The following is a 17,895-nucleotide window of genomic DNA, read 5'->3' on the forward strand; positions in this document are numbered from 1 at the left end:
ATCAAGGGTTGTGGGCAGCTTGCATCATTGTGCTGCCACTACAGCCAGACTTGGGGTATGAACTGAGCCTTTATTATTAATCAGTTTATTTGCTGCAGCTTCTGCTACAGTATTCACAAGCACTGTACAGTATTCACAAGCACTGACTTCAGTATAATGTGTAGTGACAGTGTAAATAGTTATAATACATCCTAGAATATTTATAATAGCTTAATGAAATCTAATATTGCCCATTACAGTTAAAAACAGGAAGCAGTTTCATATCTACTACAGAATGGACATATTTGCTATGTGGGCCTGATCTTGCAAACGCTCTGGCACTCATTAAAGTCAATGGGAAAAAAAAGTGACTATTCACTGTATAAAATTATTCCCATGCTTAACAGGATTGAGCCCTGTGTATGTATTATAGAATGTGTGCTTTGGCTATTGTTTTACAAGGTTTCTTCAACAAAGTGTCCATTGATCATTAAATTGACTGAAATTTTCAAAACTGTCTAAGGGGATTTAGGAACATCTTCTGTTAAAGTACAGGTAAATGTATTGAAAGATGTGTCTAAATCCCTAGGTTACTTTGAAAATCTCAACTATGATATGATAAAGTATTGAGTTCAACATTATATATATATGTATATAATATATGCTATAGGATATTATATATTGTGTTTATTTAACTAATATTTACCACTGAACATGTTTCTACTGCAGAACATTGATTTATTGAGGTGTCCAAAACTGCTCCCATTGAAGTCAATGGGAGTTTTGTAAAGAGATGCAATTCTCATTAACTTCAAAAATAGTTGTTCCCATTTTTGCCAGGGAATGAATTTTAACCTTTCCCTTTAGAACAGTTATAAAGCAGCTCTACATAAAAGTCTCCTATATGGCACTTTGTCATTGGTTCCTGTTTACATGTGATCACAAAGAGAAGGCTAGAGCCTGCAGTCCTTACTCAGGTAAAACTCACATTGGCTCAAACATTCTGGACAGAGAGAACCATTTTTAAAAAGCCAATAGTTTTAATTTTTCTTCTTTTAATGAGAAATGTTCATTTTCTTTACAGTGCTCAGAACACAAACATGTTATTGGTTATGATCACATCAATAGATCATGCCTATTAGGCTCAGTCTTTCGTAAGGAGCAGTGGAGAGCCACTGTGTAGTCCCGGTTATCAGTGTGACCCCTTCAGACTCCCCCATAGTGTAAACACACCGTTTCCCAGACCTCCAGCCATGCTGGACATTCTGGTCACAATTTAACTCTCAGAGCACATGGTAGGTGTAGCACAGAACACATACAGACATTGCACCAAATTCTAGCACATTGTTGATCTTTCTTTAACATCATGAGAAATACACAGATCTATACAAAAATAATAAACCCTACATGCATTTCCCTACCTCAGTTTTCTCATTGCTTCAGAGCATTCTTTGGCCTGAGGTCAGGGCTGTATGGGACCATCCAGGATCTTTCATAATCGCAGTGCCTGGCTTGGATTATGAAACATGGAGCCTTCTCTCCCAAGCTAGCCTCCTTAGACCTTGGATGATCCATTTACTTCCCCTCTCCTGCCCAAACTTCCTGCGAGTGTCTCTCTGAGGGTTTTTCCCCCTGTGAACCCTTTTACAACCTTCCAGTCCTTCTGTCAGGTGATTCCTGGATCAGCCTCCTTAGGTGATCCCAGACTCCTACCAGGTGACCTTGTTGCCAGGCAACTTCTCCCCTGACAAACCAGTTCTTCTGTGTGGGAGCCTGCCTATTGTCTAGGATGTTTATATTTGAATGGAGGCTTATCCTAAGTTAATGTCCCTCTATTGTCTGCCCTGTATCACTACACCTTGGAATTTCAGTCCAACATGGAGGCAGAGAGACCATGGAGAAGGCAACTAGCCCTCATTTTCAAAATAGAGTTGGTAGCTTGGCAAAGATACATAAAGTTCAGAATCTCACACTGAATTTATAAATTGTACACAAAGGTTCTTAAAATCATCACATCTGTCCCTCAGAATGTTTTATATTGTATGCTTTATTAATCTAAATCAAATAAACACATCTGCATAGAAGTCAGGCAGATGTACAGAACCTCTACAGACCTCTGTCTGCAAAAAATTCCCAAAGAGAAAAAGAAGGAATATTCATAAAATTAATTATTTTGAATTAATAACCCAGGTGTAATGATATTAAGAAAACTACAAATTAACTACAGTCCATGCTGCTTATCATTATAGCAAACATAATGGTTTTACTAGAGTACATTAAATAGTAGTATTAAGATAACAATTGCAATTTTGCTGCCTTATTTTAGTTTTACTATAAAAGCTATTGTTGTATTATAGCATATTTTTCCCTGTGATACAATTCTCTGTTCATGGATGGGCTAATTGATCTCTTAGACTTAATTCCATGTCTAATTAACCCAGAATTGTCATGTTTCCTATAATGATATACAGACAGACTGTAGCTAATCTGGAGTTTTCTTAATATTATCATCAGAGTTGGGCAAATTATTCATAATGACTAATTTTATGAATTATGCCTCTTGTCTGTTTGTGAATTGTTCACAGGCAGTGCTCTGTATAAAAAAGCCAAATATTTTTGCGTGGCGGTATCCCTTACTTAGTCCCTGACTGCCCCACCACTCTGTGAGTGGACCAAAGCTTTCTCTTGCAGAGTTCCCCTATGGAGACCGAGAAATGCCAGCTTTGTGAGACTGTCCTTCCATCTCTGGAATTTTCCAGGAACTCTTCCATGGGAGACCTGGGAGGGCACTGCTCTGTGGGATTTTGATGGTGGGGTCTAGTGAACAAAGGTGTGGAAGAGAGGACCTGTCGTTCTCCAGGCCATTGTTCTGTTCTATTCTAGTCTATGTATACTGTTATACCATGCTCATCACAGTAGTATCTGAGTGCACCTCACTTTACATGCAGAGCAGAGAGAACTGTTCTAAGGTCTGATTTCATAGCTTCACATGCAGTAAACTGCATGGAACTCATGACCTTCAGGTCATTATTAGCAGCACTGATAACAGGGAGTAGAAGGGAATGGGCCAGGGAGCACACAAAGTTGGAGCCATAAATATTCTGTATATTTATTGTTGGCCTTGTCCATTTAAAATTAAACGTGCTTGATGATGGCATGGAAATTAATATGAATTTATTCCAGTACCAGGAAGGGTAAGAAACAGTGGTGCAATGGGTCAGAACTGGTTTTTCAGCTCAGCAGCACCCAGAGTCCCAGAGATTATCCAGGACATCCAGGGGTCATTTTTCAAAGCAGTGTATGACAAAGGAGCTGAGTAGCCCCCATTGGCATTAATGGGAGTTGTGTAGCAATAACCCTGTGCTGAAAACGTACCCTTTAAACTATCTTAAAATAAAATTCATCAAGTCCACAGGAGGAGCAGTGTGTTAAAAAATCATTGGGCTTATATATTTGCTCCTAAATCTCTAGATAAAACAGAACTGGATAAGAATCAAAATTACTTGATGCTCACCACATTCCTGGCCTATGAATGTAAAGCAAAAGAAAATAGGCACTTTATGAGCCAGTTTAATGTTTTATACAAAGCAGATGATGACATATCTCCTTGACTCTAACAAGTTTTTTAAAAGACTCATTTCAAGCAAAAGAGATTTAAGTCCACATTTAAGTGGACATACCTTGCTAATGAAACTTCTTCCCCCCTTCCTTTTATTTGATGAGTGCTAACTATTAAATAATGCAATGTAGGGAAGAAATATGCTTTTAGGAAATAGAGATCACAACTAAGGAGCTGCAAAGCCTCTGTTTGCAAATGATAGAGCTTCCTTCACAATGGACTGACAGAGAAGGCAGCCCAAATGGGTGCCAGTGCAAACATATTCAGCCGAAGAGATGCTGTGAGCAGATTGTGTGGAAAACGTACCTCACAGAGGGACTAGAGTTCAGCAAGTGTGCTTGACCTTTAGGGAAATGCTCTGTCCTCACGCTTTTTGTTCTGCAGTGGTGTTTCTTGTTTCCCCCAGCAGAAGAAATTGAGTACTGTTTTCTGACATTATTATCTTCTGTTACTACCGAGGATTACTGCACATTCTTATTTACTTATGTCTTCTTTCCAAGCGAGAATATCCAGGTTTCGGTTGGATCTATTTTAAGGTGAATTAATTAACCAGCATAATACATTCCTATGTTTCTTAACTAATTGTATTTGTTTTACTCTAATATAGTTAGAGGAAACATTGAATGGTATCTGTACCAATCAGCTTTGTCTCTTTGTTTCTTTTCCTTTTTCTTTAATTTGATAGGGTAACCTACCTCCGGATTACAGGATAAGTCTGATTGATATTGGCCTGGTAATTGAGTACCTGATGGGAGGAGCTTATCGCTGCAACTACACCCGAAAACGGTTCAGAACCCTCTACCACAATTTGTTTGGACCCAAGAGGGTAAGGAGTTGTATTTCTTTACCAGTAGTATTGCGATTCTGATGTCAGGTCCGCCAACAGCAATTCCGGGCCCCAGGACAGAACAGGCAATGGGCCCCCACGCACACACAAGCTGCGCCCGCACAGACACGGTCCGCCTGACATTTTCGCGGTGCTGCACCTGTGCTGGCTGATGCCCAGCGAGCTGCTGACTGCACTGCTGGTGCCCAGTGAGTTGCTGGGTGCGCTCTTCCGGCACGGCCAGGGCTTCCACATGCCCACCCAGTAGGGCTGCCAACTGTCTAATTACACAAACCCAAAGACCCTTGCCCCGCCCCTTGCCCCACTCCTTACTTGAGACCACGCCCCTGTCCTGCCCCTTCCCTGAGGCCCCACCCCTGCTCACTCCATCCCCCTCACTCCCTCCCCCATCCTCATTCGCTTTCACCAGACTGGGGCAGGTGGTTGGGGTGCAGGAGGGGGTGTGGGGTTCAGGCTCTGGGAGGCTGTTTGGGTGCAGGAGGGGTGGGGGGTGCAGGCTCTGGGAGGGAGTTTGGGTGCAGGAGGGGTGCGGGGTTGGGCTCTGGGAGGGGGTTTGGGTGCAGGAGGCGTACGGGCTCTGGGAGGGAGTTTGGGTGAGGGGTGCAGGCTTTGGAAGGAAGTTTGGTTGTTGGAAGGGATGCGGGGTGCAGGCTCTGGAAGGAAGTTTGGGTGCGGGAGGTGGTGTGGGGTACAGGCTTTGGAAGGAAGTTTGGGTGCGGGAGGGAGTGAGGGGTCGGGCTCTGGGAGGGAGAATGGGTGCAGGAGGGGTGTGGAGTGCAGGCTCTGGGAGGGAGTTTGGGTGTGGGAGGGGGTGTGGACTCTGCTGGGGCAGAGAGTCAGGGTGCAGGAGGAGGTCAGGGGGTCGGTGCTTACCTCTGGCAGCTCCCCAAACCAACCGGCACATCCCTCTGGCTGCGACTTCTAGGTGGGGGGCCCAGAGGGTCTCCACGCACCACTGCCCACAGGCACCGCCCCCATAGCTCCCATTGTCCGCAGTTCCCAGCCAATGGGAGCTGCGGAGTCAGCGCTCGGGATGGGGGCAGCGTGCGGAAACTCTCAACCCAGGGGCCGCAGGGACGTGTCGGCCACTTCTGGGAGCGGCGCAGAGCAAGGGCGAGCAGGAAGCCCGCCTTAACCCCACTGCGCTGCTAGCAGCGGCCAGGGGCCCCTGGGCCCTTTTAAATCACCCGGGCCCCTGGGCAATTGCCCCCTTTGCTTCCCCCTGTCGACGGGCCTGTCTGATGTGGTAATAACAAAAAGGTGCTGGGAGTCAATTCAGTAAGGGGCTGAATTTTGGTAGTTTTCTTCCCATGATAGAAGTTATAAGAGGAAGAATCAATATATGCATGTCATTTGCTGCTAGGATCCAGCTGCTGTTGCCCTGAGTCTAGGATAAAGATTGTTACTGGGTTCTAGATTTTTTAAAAGCAACAATTCTCTCTACTGATTAGCAGTTCATTATGATCAGGGTTTTGTGCATAGCAAAACAGCTGCCTCACTGCGACCTAGTGAAAGTCAGCTCCTGACACAAGCTATTTTATAGGCTTGCTGCAGAAATTATTAGGTGAGGTTCTTTGGCCTGTGTTATTCAGGAGGTCAGACTAAATGATCATCATGGTCCGTTCTGACCCTAAAATCTATGAATATGAATCTGTAAATGGTTCTGATACAAAGCCTTATGAAGGCAATGAGTGTCTTTCCATTGACTTTCATGGGCTTTGGATCAGCCCCTGTAATAGGTAGTATACTGCAGTTAGACTGGAAAAAAAATTGAATTTCCCTGGTATGTGCTGAAACCTTTGTAAGTGGCATGGAGATTTCAGAGCAGGAAAAATCATAACTCTAAATGGGCTTGATCCTGCATTCCTTGAGTGCAAAGGGTGCAGGTTCAACGCACAGTTTTGTATTTTTTGATGTTATACTGCTGTGAATCTGGAGTAATTTGTCAGTCTTTATAAAACAAAGTGATGTTCATTCTTGTCTTTAATGAAGTCTCTCCAGATTCACAGCAGTGGAACTGAAAGCAGAATTTGGTTGTCTTCCATGAAACTTCTAGTTATAACAACTTCTCTTAGCTTACTCTCTAGCCAACACAGATATTTCACATATGGGTTCACTTTCTAGAGACATATATGAATATGATTCTGATGATCTCATCCTAGCAGACATTGGTCCTGATAGTACAACAGCTGTTATGAAATGTTTACATCCAAAGGAAAACTGGAGACCTGCTGGGTTTGTTTGGGGTTTTTTTGCCAATTCCACCCTGGGGATGGCTTTTCTGTCATTTCATTTTTAGAAGTAGCAAAATGCACTCTTTTCTCTGCAGAGAAATGCTCCCTTCCCTCAGCCACTCAGTGGAAAAACTGTATAAATTAAGGCCTTGTAAACCTTGGGCCAGATCCTTGATCCCTTTGAATTGCTGAAGCAGTGGGAAAAAAGGGCCCTATATCTGCTCTGTGAGGAGATGGGAGAATCCCTGAGAGAGATGCAGAGCCAGCAGAGTGCCCCCTCTTTTTCAGCTTCTTGTTAGTGGGGTTGTCAGGTGAAGGGTACATGTCCAGAATGCTAATGAACTCCCGGGATCCTCAATGGATGGAATGGCGCCTTAGTGTCTGTTGCCATCCAGCACAAATTAGAGCAGCTGTAACTTATGGTAGGGGCCAAACTTATGCCAGGAATCTTGGGGAAGAGGGGACAACTAGGATTATATAATTTTGTTTAAAATGTTGTTGGTATGGATAGGTTATATAATGGTTTATTAAACTCTTTTTTTGTACAGCCAAAAGCCCTGAAACTTCTGGGAATGGAGGTAGGTGACATGTAATAAATCTTAATGTTAAATTCACTTCGCTTTCTCACCAAACAAATTCATTGGCAATATACTATCTGAGACTTCTCGTAATTAATATATTTTAAAAGTTCCACAGATTTAGAATGAGAAGTTAATCACACACAAGGCTGTACTTTCCACCAAAGTAAATTGTTTATATAAATGCAAATAGAAAATCAGTTTCTCAGTATGCTTCCCCATAGACAAACTAAAAAAAAAGTGGAGGAAGTAAATCCTGTTATCTCCAGGTCTCTGTTGGTGAAATCGGTACATATTGTTTTAAATAGTACAGTCTATTTGAAACCAGTATCCCAATCCAACAACTATAAAAATAGAAAGCTGTCAGAGAGGTCAAACAAATATAGGATGTGATGCCCAATTCCCATTGACGTGGCTGAGGCTTTTGACTTTTTCTTTTCCCTTTGTAGAAAAGGTTAGAGGCAATTGTTCGGGGTGCAGGGAAGAACAAAATCCTACTTTGCCACTCCAGAATCTATACATAGCAACTAGATGCCTTGCTGTCCTCAGCCAAATACCTGCTACCACATCTGACAGCAATGGATAGATAACCACATTACATGAATGTTTCTTCTAAAATAGGGTCAGATGCACATACTGTTATTCATATTGAGTAGTACCTTGCTCCACAAATAGTCCTGTTTACTTCAGTGGAACTACATGAGGGAGAAGGTACTATTTAATGTGAGTGAGGGCACCAGAATCCAGCCCAGGCCCATCAGGGCATTTGTTAGCAATTAGATTCTTGTTTTTAAGTTTCAGTGTGAGCACCATACTTAGTTGAATGTGAGTGGTTTGCACTTCTCAGAATAGTTGTTTCAGGCTGTCTGTTTGCAGACTCAGCAAACCATTACTGCACTGTTTCATGTTTTTCTCAGATATTGAAGGTTTTCTTTACAACTATATGGGACAGACGCCTCTCTCTTTTAATGAAAACTTCAATTCTGGGGCATAATTCTGTGTCAAGTGGTTGGATTCTGTAGCAATTTTCATGGCAACCTAATTATGGAAAATGTGAAGCACTGAGTATAGTTTTGTAAAATTATTTTACATGCTATTTAGGCTGGGATTCTCAAAAACCCTCCACTTTGTCCTGTCTGTACTCCCAATGCCATCAATGGGACCACTTTCACAAATCCCAGCCTTAATTATTTTGTAAATATCATTGGTTTATAATTGTCACTTTTATGACCACTTTTTAACTATATTTAATTGTAAACAATATTAAAATAAAGATTTTCAGAAGTAAAATACCTTGGGAACTTGAGCTGAGATAAAATGGAGGGCATTAGTGTAGTGCAGTGTCAATCTTCAATAACCCGACATCCTTCAGCCTCTGTAATGCTGTACATTGGCACTTCAGAGAGCTGAGATTTTGTATGATAAGTTTTACTTTGCTGCTCACACAAGGAGCTAAGTTCAGCGCACGCAGTCTGGGAACAGAAGGACAAAGGAAAGTTATAGGACAAGATGAGAGGATGGAAATAAACAGGACAGGCAAGCAAGAAGAAATAACATGGAATTGGAGGGGGAAAGGAGAAAAGAAAGGACACAGAATTGAGGGAGTGGGATAGTATGTGAGGAGAGATAGGTTACCCCACTGATAAGATCAGGAGGGGAGATCACTAAGAATGAGACAGAAGTGGGGAAAGGACAAAACAATACCATGCTACCATCTTTTGATGAAGCATCCTCCAGCGTCTCCCTCATTGTTCTCTCTAATGCAGTTAGAGTGAAAAGAGGTGAATATATCCACCTCAATGAGATTAAAAACTCAGAAGTAAATGGAGAAACCAAAAGCTTTAACGTAAGGGTGGCTTTCCCAGGAGTGACCTGGGCATGTTCTGATAGTGCTCTGCACTACCACAGGGAAGGGCCAGGTTAGATTGACGTTCCCAGTCTCCCATTTCCCACTAGGCAGGAGCTGGGAGTGTTGAATCATTATTTCATATGCATCACATTTATTCTGTGAATTATTTTTTTCAGTGAATGTGAAATTAGTTATGTAAATTTGTGTAGGGAGGAGTAGTGGGAAGCAGCAGAAATTCTCCTCCTAGAAACTCAGAATGTGGGCTGGTCATAGTGAATAATTAGTCAGTCTAATCAGCAATTAAAAGAAAGTAAGTTACATGAACATGAGTGTGCCTGTGGTGAGGGAGTCAGCTTCCTCATGTCGTGTCTCCTGTACCCAATGTAAACTGATTCACATCATTCCCTAGAACCACACTTTCTCCTTGTTTGACAGGATGACGTCCCTTTGCGAAGAGGAAGGAAGACCACAAAGAAACGAGAAGAAGAAGTGGATATTGATTTGGATGATCCTGAGATTAACCATTTCCCTTTCCCCTTCCATGAGCTGATGGTGTGGGCTGTGCTGATGAAGCGTCAGAAGATGGCCCTCTTTTTCTGGCAGCATGGGGAGGAGGCTATGGCTAAAGCTCTGGTGGCCTGTAAACTCTGCAAAGCCATGGCCCACGAGGCATCAGAAAATGACATGGTGGATGACATATCCCAGGAGCTGAACCACAACTCCAGGTTGATTTCCTTTCATGCATACTTTCTGGGGAGTAGCAAAGAGAGGCTGCTGAAACTGCCAGTAATCAGCTTAGGAGTGGTTTGCTTTAACTGCTAAAGATGTAGGGAAAATGCAGGCCCCTCGAAGCCAAAGGAGTGATTTTTAGGGCACACCTGTGCTAACAGAGCCCTTCTAAAAACTGTGCTAACAGTGCAACTTCTGAAATGGATAGAACAGGAGCCAAAAAGGTGAATGAAGCCTCTATACTGACTATATGCTTTCCTCCATCTTGAGGCCACCAGAGCCTGAATGTGATTCTGTTGAGTCACTTTTCCCATCCCAATGAAATACAGTTCAAAATCTGCTGAAGTAGTATCCAGGTGCAGGAAGTAACTAATCAGGAGATCAGACTAGATCATCATCATAATCCCTTCTGGCCTTAAAATCCATGAATCAAAGACCAACAGGAATTTGAACAATTTTTGGACACTGGTTAATAAAGCCTCCCCTTCAAGGGTACCTGACCATGAGATCATGAACAAGCAATGGGGACCTGGATTGCCTAACTGCAGATAGACAGTGGGCTTCAAGGAGAGAACAGCAGGCAGACAGGTGGGAGCAGATGTCTGGGAGCGGTGGGTACTCAGTATTCTAAATCAGGACATTTATTAAAGTGCCTAACTTTAGGCACTCAGGTTTGAAAACGTGGGCCTCCATGTACAGCCAGCACCGCGACTGCATTTCATGGAGCTGTCATTAACAGTGTACTTTCCGCAAACCAGACTGTGCTGGCTAATGAGAATGTCCTCTGTTGCAGGGATTTCGGCCAGCTGGCGGTGGAGCTGTTGGACCAATCGTACAAGCAGGATGAGCAGCTGGCAATGAAACTGCTGACCTACGAGCTGAAGAACTGGAGTAACGCCACGTGCCTGCAGCTTGCGGTGGCAGCCAAGCACAGAGATTTCATTGCTCACACTTGCAGCCAAATGCTGCTCACAGACATGTGGATGGGCCGGCTCCGGATGCGCAAAAATTCAGGTCTAAAGGTCAGCACTGCCTTAGTATCAATTAAGAGCAAGAGCTCTAAGGGATGGCAAGGGGGCTGACACCAAATCAGCAACAACTAGATGTACTAATAAACTAATTGCATGGTCCTGTGTTGTTTATAGTGACATGACACAGTGCTCATCCCTGCTAGCCCAAATCCTGAGTGCCTTACTCTGTCCTTGGTCAAAACTCTCCAAGATCAGTAGGACAGTTACTGTCATAAAGACTGAGCAAGGACTGCAGGATGTCTCCCTAACTGAAGACTTCAGGGTTTGGCCGTATTTTTTAAAAAAATCAATTAATAAATTAAAAGGGTGTGTGAGTGAATTTACTACTAGTGAAAGGTGCTGAATTGGCAACCCTGGAGAATGATCCTCAGAACAAGCAAATGCAGCAGCAGTGCAAATACCCCTGCAGTCCCATGTCAAGCTGCCTCCTACCTAACCTGGACCGACCACTCCTAAGGGATGTGGAAGATAATTCAATCATGCCCATTTTATACTTAATTTCTCTGGTAAAACAGCCAGTGAGAGGGGTTTTCTGACAGGCATTTCTGTCCAAGAGGAACTGAGCTGTGGTGCATTCACCTTCACCACAGTATTCACTAGTCAGACCAAGAATTGCCATTTTTAATTATGTTTTGTGGTGATATTCCCTGACCGGGGCATTCCCTTGCCTGTATCAGGTTTACATGTGAAAATCGATACTTGCTCTGGTTGTTCTACTATGCTGCAAAAGCATGTATCTGAGAAAATAATTATGAACAGCAGAGATATAAAGATATCATTATCACACTGGAACTAATGCACTATCAGTAACAAATGAGTGTCAGTGGCTAATAAGATTCTTATCTCACTTGTGTCAGAGCTCTGCATGAGTACCTTTCTTCCTAAAACTAGGACATGTTCTTACATTTTGGAAAGTCCTCCCTCTTAGCCATATGTTTTCTGAATCCATCTGTGCCCTGATCCCCTTGCTTTCCCTGGGGGGCCTGACCATCTTGCAAACCTGACTTTTGAGCAGTAGTGAGCTGGAGCCGGTTCGCACCGGTTTGCAAAGAACCGGTTGTTAAATTTAGAAGCCGGTGTAGAACCAGTTGTAAAGGGGCTGGCGGGTGGGCAAACTCCAGTCCGTGGGCCACATCCAGCCCGCAGGACCGTGCTGTCCGGCCCGCCTGAGCTCCCAGATGGGGAGGCTCCCCCACTCCTCCCCCCCTCGCAGAGCCCCAGCACGCCACACCACCGGCGGCAGCACTCTGGGCAGCTCAGCAGCTCCTGCCACTTTGAGCAGCATGGTAAGGGGGCTGGGGCTGGGATGAGGGGTTGAATAAGGGGCAGGGAGTGGTTGGAGGAGGTGGAGGTTCTGGGGAGGTGGTCAAGGGACGGGGAACCGGGGGTCGGGTAGGCGTGGGCGTTCCGGGGGTCTTTCGGGGTGATGGTGGATGGGGTTGGGGCAGTCAGGGGACAGGGCGTGGGGCGAGTTGGGTAGGGGGTGGGGTTCTGGGGGGGCAGTTAGGGTGGGGTGGTCTCGGGAGGGGGTTGTCAGGGGACAAGGTGCGGGGAGGTTGATGGGTTGCGGGTTCTGAGGGGGGCAGTCTGGGGCAGGAAGTGGGTTGGGTTCGAATGTGGGGGGTGGAGAGACAGGCACGTGGGGCTTGTACTCACCGCACGGTTCCCTACTGGGTCTCCGGCGGCACTTCGGCGGCGGGGAGGGGGGGGGGAAGGTCTTCACTCGCTCCGGGTGAAGGACCCGCCGCCGAAAATCCGGAGCAAGTAAAGTGTCTCCCCCACCACCGAGGACCCGGTAGGGAACCGGTTATTAGGATTTTGGGAGCTCATCACTGCTTTTGAAATGTTCCAGTTGTTCATTACTCAGTAGATCTTGCTTACTGTAGTGTAGTGTATCTATCCATTTCCCCTTCTATGCCTTGTCCTTTACAGTATGTATCTCTTCCGCCACACAGCAGACCCCTGGCCCTATCCTTTGCATGATAAGTACCTCAGGGTGATAAATTCCATTTTCCTTTTGGTTTGTTCCAACAGCAGCTCCTCCCAAATGTCCACACTCAGGGCTGGTCCCCACTTAGTCCGGACTTCGGACTAAGGTACGCAAATTCAGCTACGTTAATAACGTAGCTGAATTCGAAGTACCTTAGTCCGGACTTACCGCGGTCCAGATGCGGCCGGACGTCTCCCCCCGTCGACGCCGCGTACTCCTCTCGGCGAGCTGGAGTACCGGCGCCGACTGTGAGCACTTCCGGGATCGATCCGGGATCGATTTATCGCGTCTTAACCAGACGCGATAAATCGATCCCAGAACATCGATGGCGTGCCGCCGGACCAGCCAGTAAGTGAAGACTAGGCCTCAGTTTATTGTTCACTCTATTTATTCTGCTTTATTCCATAAACCTTTATCCTTTAACTCTCCCTCCCTGAAGCAACTCTCTTTAGGCAAAAGAGAGAACAGCATAGACTTTTTCATGCACCTTAATGGGTTATATGGCAGCGTTGGGGGGCAGGGGTGTACTTTAAAAGCAGTGCAGCTCCAGTCCAGAGACCTGGAATGACCTCTGCAATGCACTATAGGCACCAGTAGACAAAGCAGGAATGTTCTCCCTCATGGGATGGAAATATACTCTCTCCACATATGCCAACAGGCCTACTAAATAATTTCATTGGCATTACTGGAGATAAATTCATTGGAGATATGTATAAAATGATTTTTCCATGAAATGCTGGCAAAAATCAAGCTTTGGTGTGTGTGTATGTGATTACAAATGGGCCTAAACCATGATGGGCTTGATCCCGCACAACCCAGGTGTAGTGTGTTGCATGTATAAGAAGAAGGTAAAATGGACGTGCAGCACAAGACAGCGAATACAGGAGAATTTGAGCTCACATTGACGGGAGCAGTGCTGCATGGCTGCCAAGTTACAGGAGTGAATACCTAAGCACATAAGTTGCATACTTTTAAGTCCGTCTCCTCAGACTCACTCATGCCATTGTCCTGACCTATTCTACCCTATGTACTTGCAAGTAAGGGACCACAGGGAACTTACTAAGCCCTGATCTACTCTACTAAGTTTAGTTGACCTAGCTGTGTCAAAAATATCACACCCCTACCCAACATAGCTAAGTCAACAACCTCTCTAGTGTAGATGTAACTATGCCAACAGAAGAGTGCTTTCGTTGGCATAGCTAATGTCTTTTGGGGAGGCAGTATTACCATCCTGGCTAAACTCCTTCTGTTGGTTTATGCTGTGTCTCCACTAGTGGGCTCTACCAGCATAGCTATGCCAGCACAGGTTCTGTATTGTAGACACGGCTAACACTTACTGCAGAGGACTATGTCTATTGCCTAATATTTCTTGTGTCTCACATTAACACTGGAACACTCTAATGTGCAAGACTTTTCAGGTTCAAGGTTCAATGCTTTTGTGGTTCCGCCTACTACCTAGTATGGTAATATTTTGTAGTGTTCTAGCTTGTAACAATATGTATGAGATGAGCAATTTAGGGATAAATAAATTATTCAGCACAATGAGTTAGCCATAGAACTTCTATTAACATTGCAAGGCATGCTATGCTTAGTTTCCCCACAGTCCTCTGTAAACAAAATCTCAAATGACAGATTTCCAGGTGCCATTGAAACTTACACACTGGAATGTTTGATTCCCAGATTCCCCAAGGGGCTTGTTTCATTTGATACTAAGCTACCACCATAATCATAACCTGTTAATTGAGATGATTATTATTATTATCATTATTATTGCTTTAGGTAATTCTAGGAATTCTACTTCCTCCTTCAATTCTCAGCTTGGAGTTCAAGAACAAAGATGACATGCCTTACATGTCTCAGGCCCATGAGATCCATCTACAAGAGAAGGAGCCAGAGGAACCAGAAAAACCAGTAAAGGAAAAGGAAGAGGAGGACATGGAACTCACAGTAAGAGCAAATAATACAAAAGCCAGCCTAAGTTCTGTCAATTTACTATTCCGACCTCTACAGGGACTGCAGACTAGAATGTCCAAGTTTAGTGGATAAATGCCTCCAACAATCCTCTTTCCTCGGCGGGACTCAATACTTACGTTGCAATGCTGAATCACCAAATTTGCCTCTTTGAGTCCTGATGTTGCCTCAGTGCATGACAATACTGCCTCATCACGTTGTGATGTGACGTCATGTATTGACCAACAGCAACGTGGCATTGTCTGAACTAAATGTAACAGACTTGCAGGATTCAGAACACACCCAAGAATGTTAGGATGAGTGGCCTGGATGAGACTGAGCACTAGTCTTTCGTGTGTTCAGAAGGCAGGGAGAATGTGAGTTCCCAAAGCTTGGATGGAGACTGCAGGTTTTTTCCTTTTATCTCTTCTCATTAAGCAGAAATTAGTGTATTGGTATGTCTACTGCTAAGATATGGAAATCTGGCTAATCAGAATTTCACCTCTTTGAGTTCCCTCACTCAACCCTTTACTCACACTGGTGATTATTTACTAGTACACATGTGGAAATACTTAGAAAGGATTGCACAATCTAGCCCTGGATAATAACAGGAGTTTGGTGGGGGGGGTTACATTTCATTGTGTTCTTTTTTTTATGATGAATATTTTATTTGCTTCATTTAAAATGTTAGAATTGCACAGTGTAACCCTGAATGAATAATTATACCACAAAAGGACTCAAACCATTGAAATTCCGATGATTAGACAAATCTCCACAGTTCCTTGTTTGTATCAAGCTTCATGGGCATTTTTTATTTGGCCATGATAGTGGGGAAATTGCAAATCCCATCATCAAAGAGCTTTGAAGGGCTTTAAATCCACCCTAGTCCTCCAGGGCCAAGATGCAACTGAAACACATCAGTAAAAAAGAAAAGGGTTCTTTCTGGTTAATTTTTTTAAAAAACAGCCTATTTCCCACAGGCAAACAGCAGGCGCTGCTCCCAGGACCCCGTCTGCAGGCAGGCAGAAGGACCTGCCTACAGGACCCAATATGCAGGCAAGCAGAAGAACCGGTCCACAAGACCTGCCTACAGGACCTATTTGCAGGCAAGAACCTGGCCATTGGAAAAGACCAGATGCCAGCATAGCATTGGATGGGTTGTTTTCCACTCATTAGCTATTAATTACAATTAATTATTGCTGGCTTCTGCTCAATTCATGAAGTGCTTATTCAAATCCAATAAGCGCTTCACACAGTGCCGTGTTTATGGCATTGGGTAAAAATATGGCGATGAGGTAAATACCATGATCTCTCTGTGAACATTCTGGCTCTCTGTTTCTTGTCTCCAATACTACATTTCCCTTCAAAAACCTTCTGATTCCCACTAAAAAAGCACTATACGCTGAATGATATATTCTTGTCTGCAGGACTTAGGATTTAAGCTTTCCTTCCTCTCAGCCTTCTGACAGTCCTATGGCTTTCTCCTTTGACCCTGCCCCCCTACTCCCTGATGTGCAGCACACACACCACTGATATCCCAATTCAGGGAGAATGACTACAACCTTCTCTACAAAAAGCAGGAGCAGGGGGACCCAGCTGATCACATGGAGTCCAGCAGCTCTTGTAATATGGTCTTGGGCCCTCTGCTGCTGGATTCAAATGTTTTTTATATGTCCTTGAGTTGTGAGCTATAGAACACCCAATTAATTAATTTTGCATCAATCAACAGCAGGCAAGCTGCTGGGCCCCAGAGTGGAGATGTAGGAGATTTGCAGAAACTGGGACCTTTCTGGATAGTTTCAGAAGAAAGACGGCATCCATGTCAGGAGGCTGCTATATTTAGTCCTTTCCCAGGCTTGACAACAAGTGACGTTTTTCTAATTATGAAAAATAGTTTGGTTTAAATTTTGGATGAAAGTTATGCATTGGTTCTTATTTTATCTGAACTGCTTCACCCTTGGGACAGGAGGACCCCAGAAGGATTACTCAAAAAGCTCTTTCATGAAGACCTTTTTTTGGTCACACTTGATATTTAGGGTACATTTTAAACAGTCTATGAGAGTTAATAAATTATTAATAGATGTTTTCATAAACGGTTAATCAATTGTTATAGAGTCCAACAAGTTGCTTATAACCATAACTCGTAACCATCTAAAACATCATCTATGGTCTTATCACTGTCCACAATACACACTACTCAGGTCTATAGAGTGCTTATAATGTCTATTAATTCTTCATAAGTGTATCTTGAACATAAAGTTGCCCTCCTTTTTTTAAATGGCTAGTAGTACAACTCTGTGAATTGATTATTATAGAATAGGGTGTGTTCTATGTTTTCTGTGCTGCCTCAGAGGACGGGGGGATTTTACCACCACCCTGTGGTGCACGAAAAGGATTGTGTTACCGCCTTGGCTTACACTTATGCAAAGTGGGTGTAAATCGCTCCCATTCTGATCTGATAGCATTTTCCACCCAATCTGCACTCGTTCTGCACAGGAGTAAAGGACCACACAAGGTGCAAAAGCAAGGAAATAAAGCCAGTGTGTATGACTCAGCATGTTTGTATGTGTTGATACTGCTTTTTAACAGTTTTTTGTTTGGTAGTACCCAGAGGGACAGTTATATCAGGAAAGGGGAATTGAAGGCTTGTCTATATGGTGTTGCAGTGCACAATGCAGGAGTGTGATTTCTAAAGTGCACCCTGCTGGTGCACACTAAAGGTTCCCTAGTGTGCTTTAATGTAGTGTCATTTGAATCAGTATTTCATTAGGGAACCTTTAGTATGCACCAGTAGGGTCCACACAGATCAATTAATGTGCAACATGTTACTGTGCCTAAAAAAATCACACCCTCAGTGTCCATTACCCTATCCAATAGACAAGCCCTAAGTTATCATCCATAGTACATGTCACTAGAATGCTGACTTTATACATTGTAAATTACTTGTTTTTTATTTTTGCTTTTTAAATTTCTAACAGGTGCATGGGAGTGCCAGGCACAAATCCCATTAACACTTTGGTGATAGGCAACAGGATTTCCTGATATAACATGCCCACAAGAACACATTTGCTAGAGCTCCTCTGTCATCA

General features: G+C 43.8%; 1 protein-coding gene across 5 annotated transcripts in view; it reads left to right on the forward strand.

Annotated features, from left to right (window-relative positions):
- TRPM3 (transient receptor potential cation channel subfamily M member 3) overlaps positions 1-17,895 on the forward strand; it is a 575,113-nt gene that overhangs the window by 514,821 nt on the left and 42,397 nt on the right. For 2 of the 5 annotated variants that reach the window (XM_054032769.1, XM_054032774.1), the window contains exons 13-17: positions 4,284-4,424; positions 7,228-7,257; positions 9,542-9,831; positions 10,629-10,857; positions 14,636-14,803. In XM_054032769.1, coding sequence (XP_053888744.1) covers positions 4,284-4,424; positions 7,228-7,257; positions 9,542-9,831; positions 10,629-10,857; positions 14,636-14,803 — 858 coding nt within the window. Of the gene's footprint in view, positions 1-4,098; positions 4,135-4,283; positions 4,425-7,227; positions 7,258-9,541; positions 9,832-10,628; positions 10,858-14,635; positions 14,804-17,895 lie in introns of all 5 variants that reach the window. The other 3 variants (XM_054032770.1, XM_054032773.1, XM_054032772.1) reach the window with 3 other exon arrangements.

The sequence above is a fragment of the Malaclemys terrapin genome, chromosome 6 (assembly GCF_027887155.1).
Source record: "Malaclemys terrapin pileata isolate rMalTer1 chromosome 6, rMalTer1.hap1, whole genome shotgun sequence".
Taxonomy (NCBI): domain Eukaryota; kingdom Metazoa; phylum Chordata; order Testudines; family Emydidae; genus Malaclemys; species Malaclemys terrapin.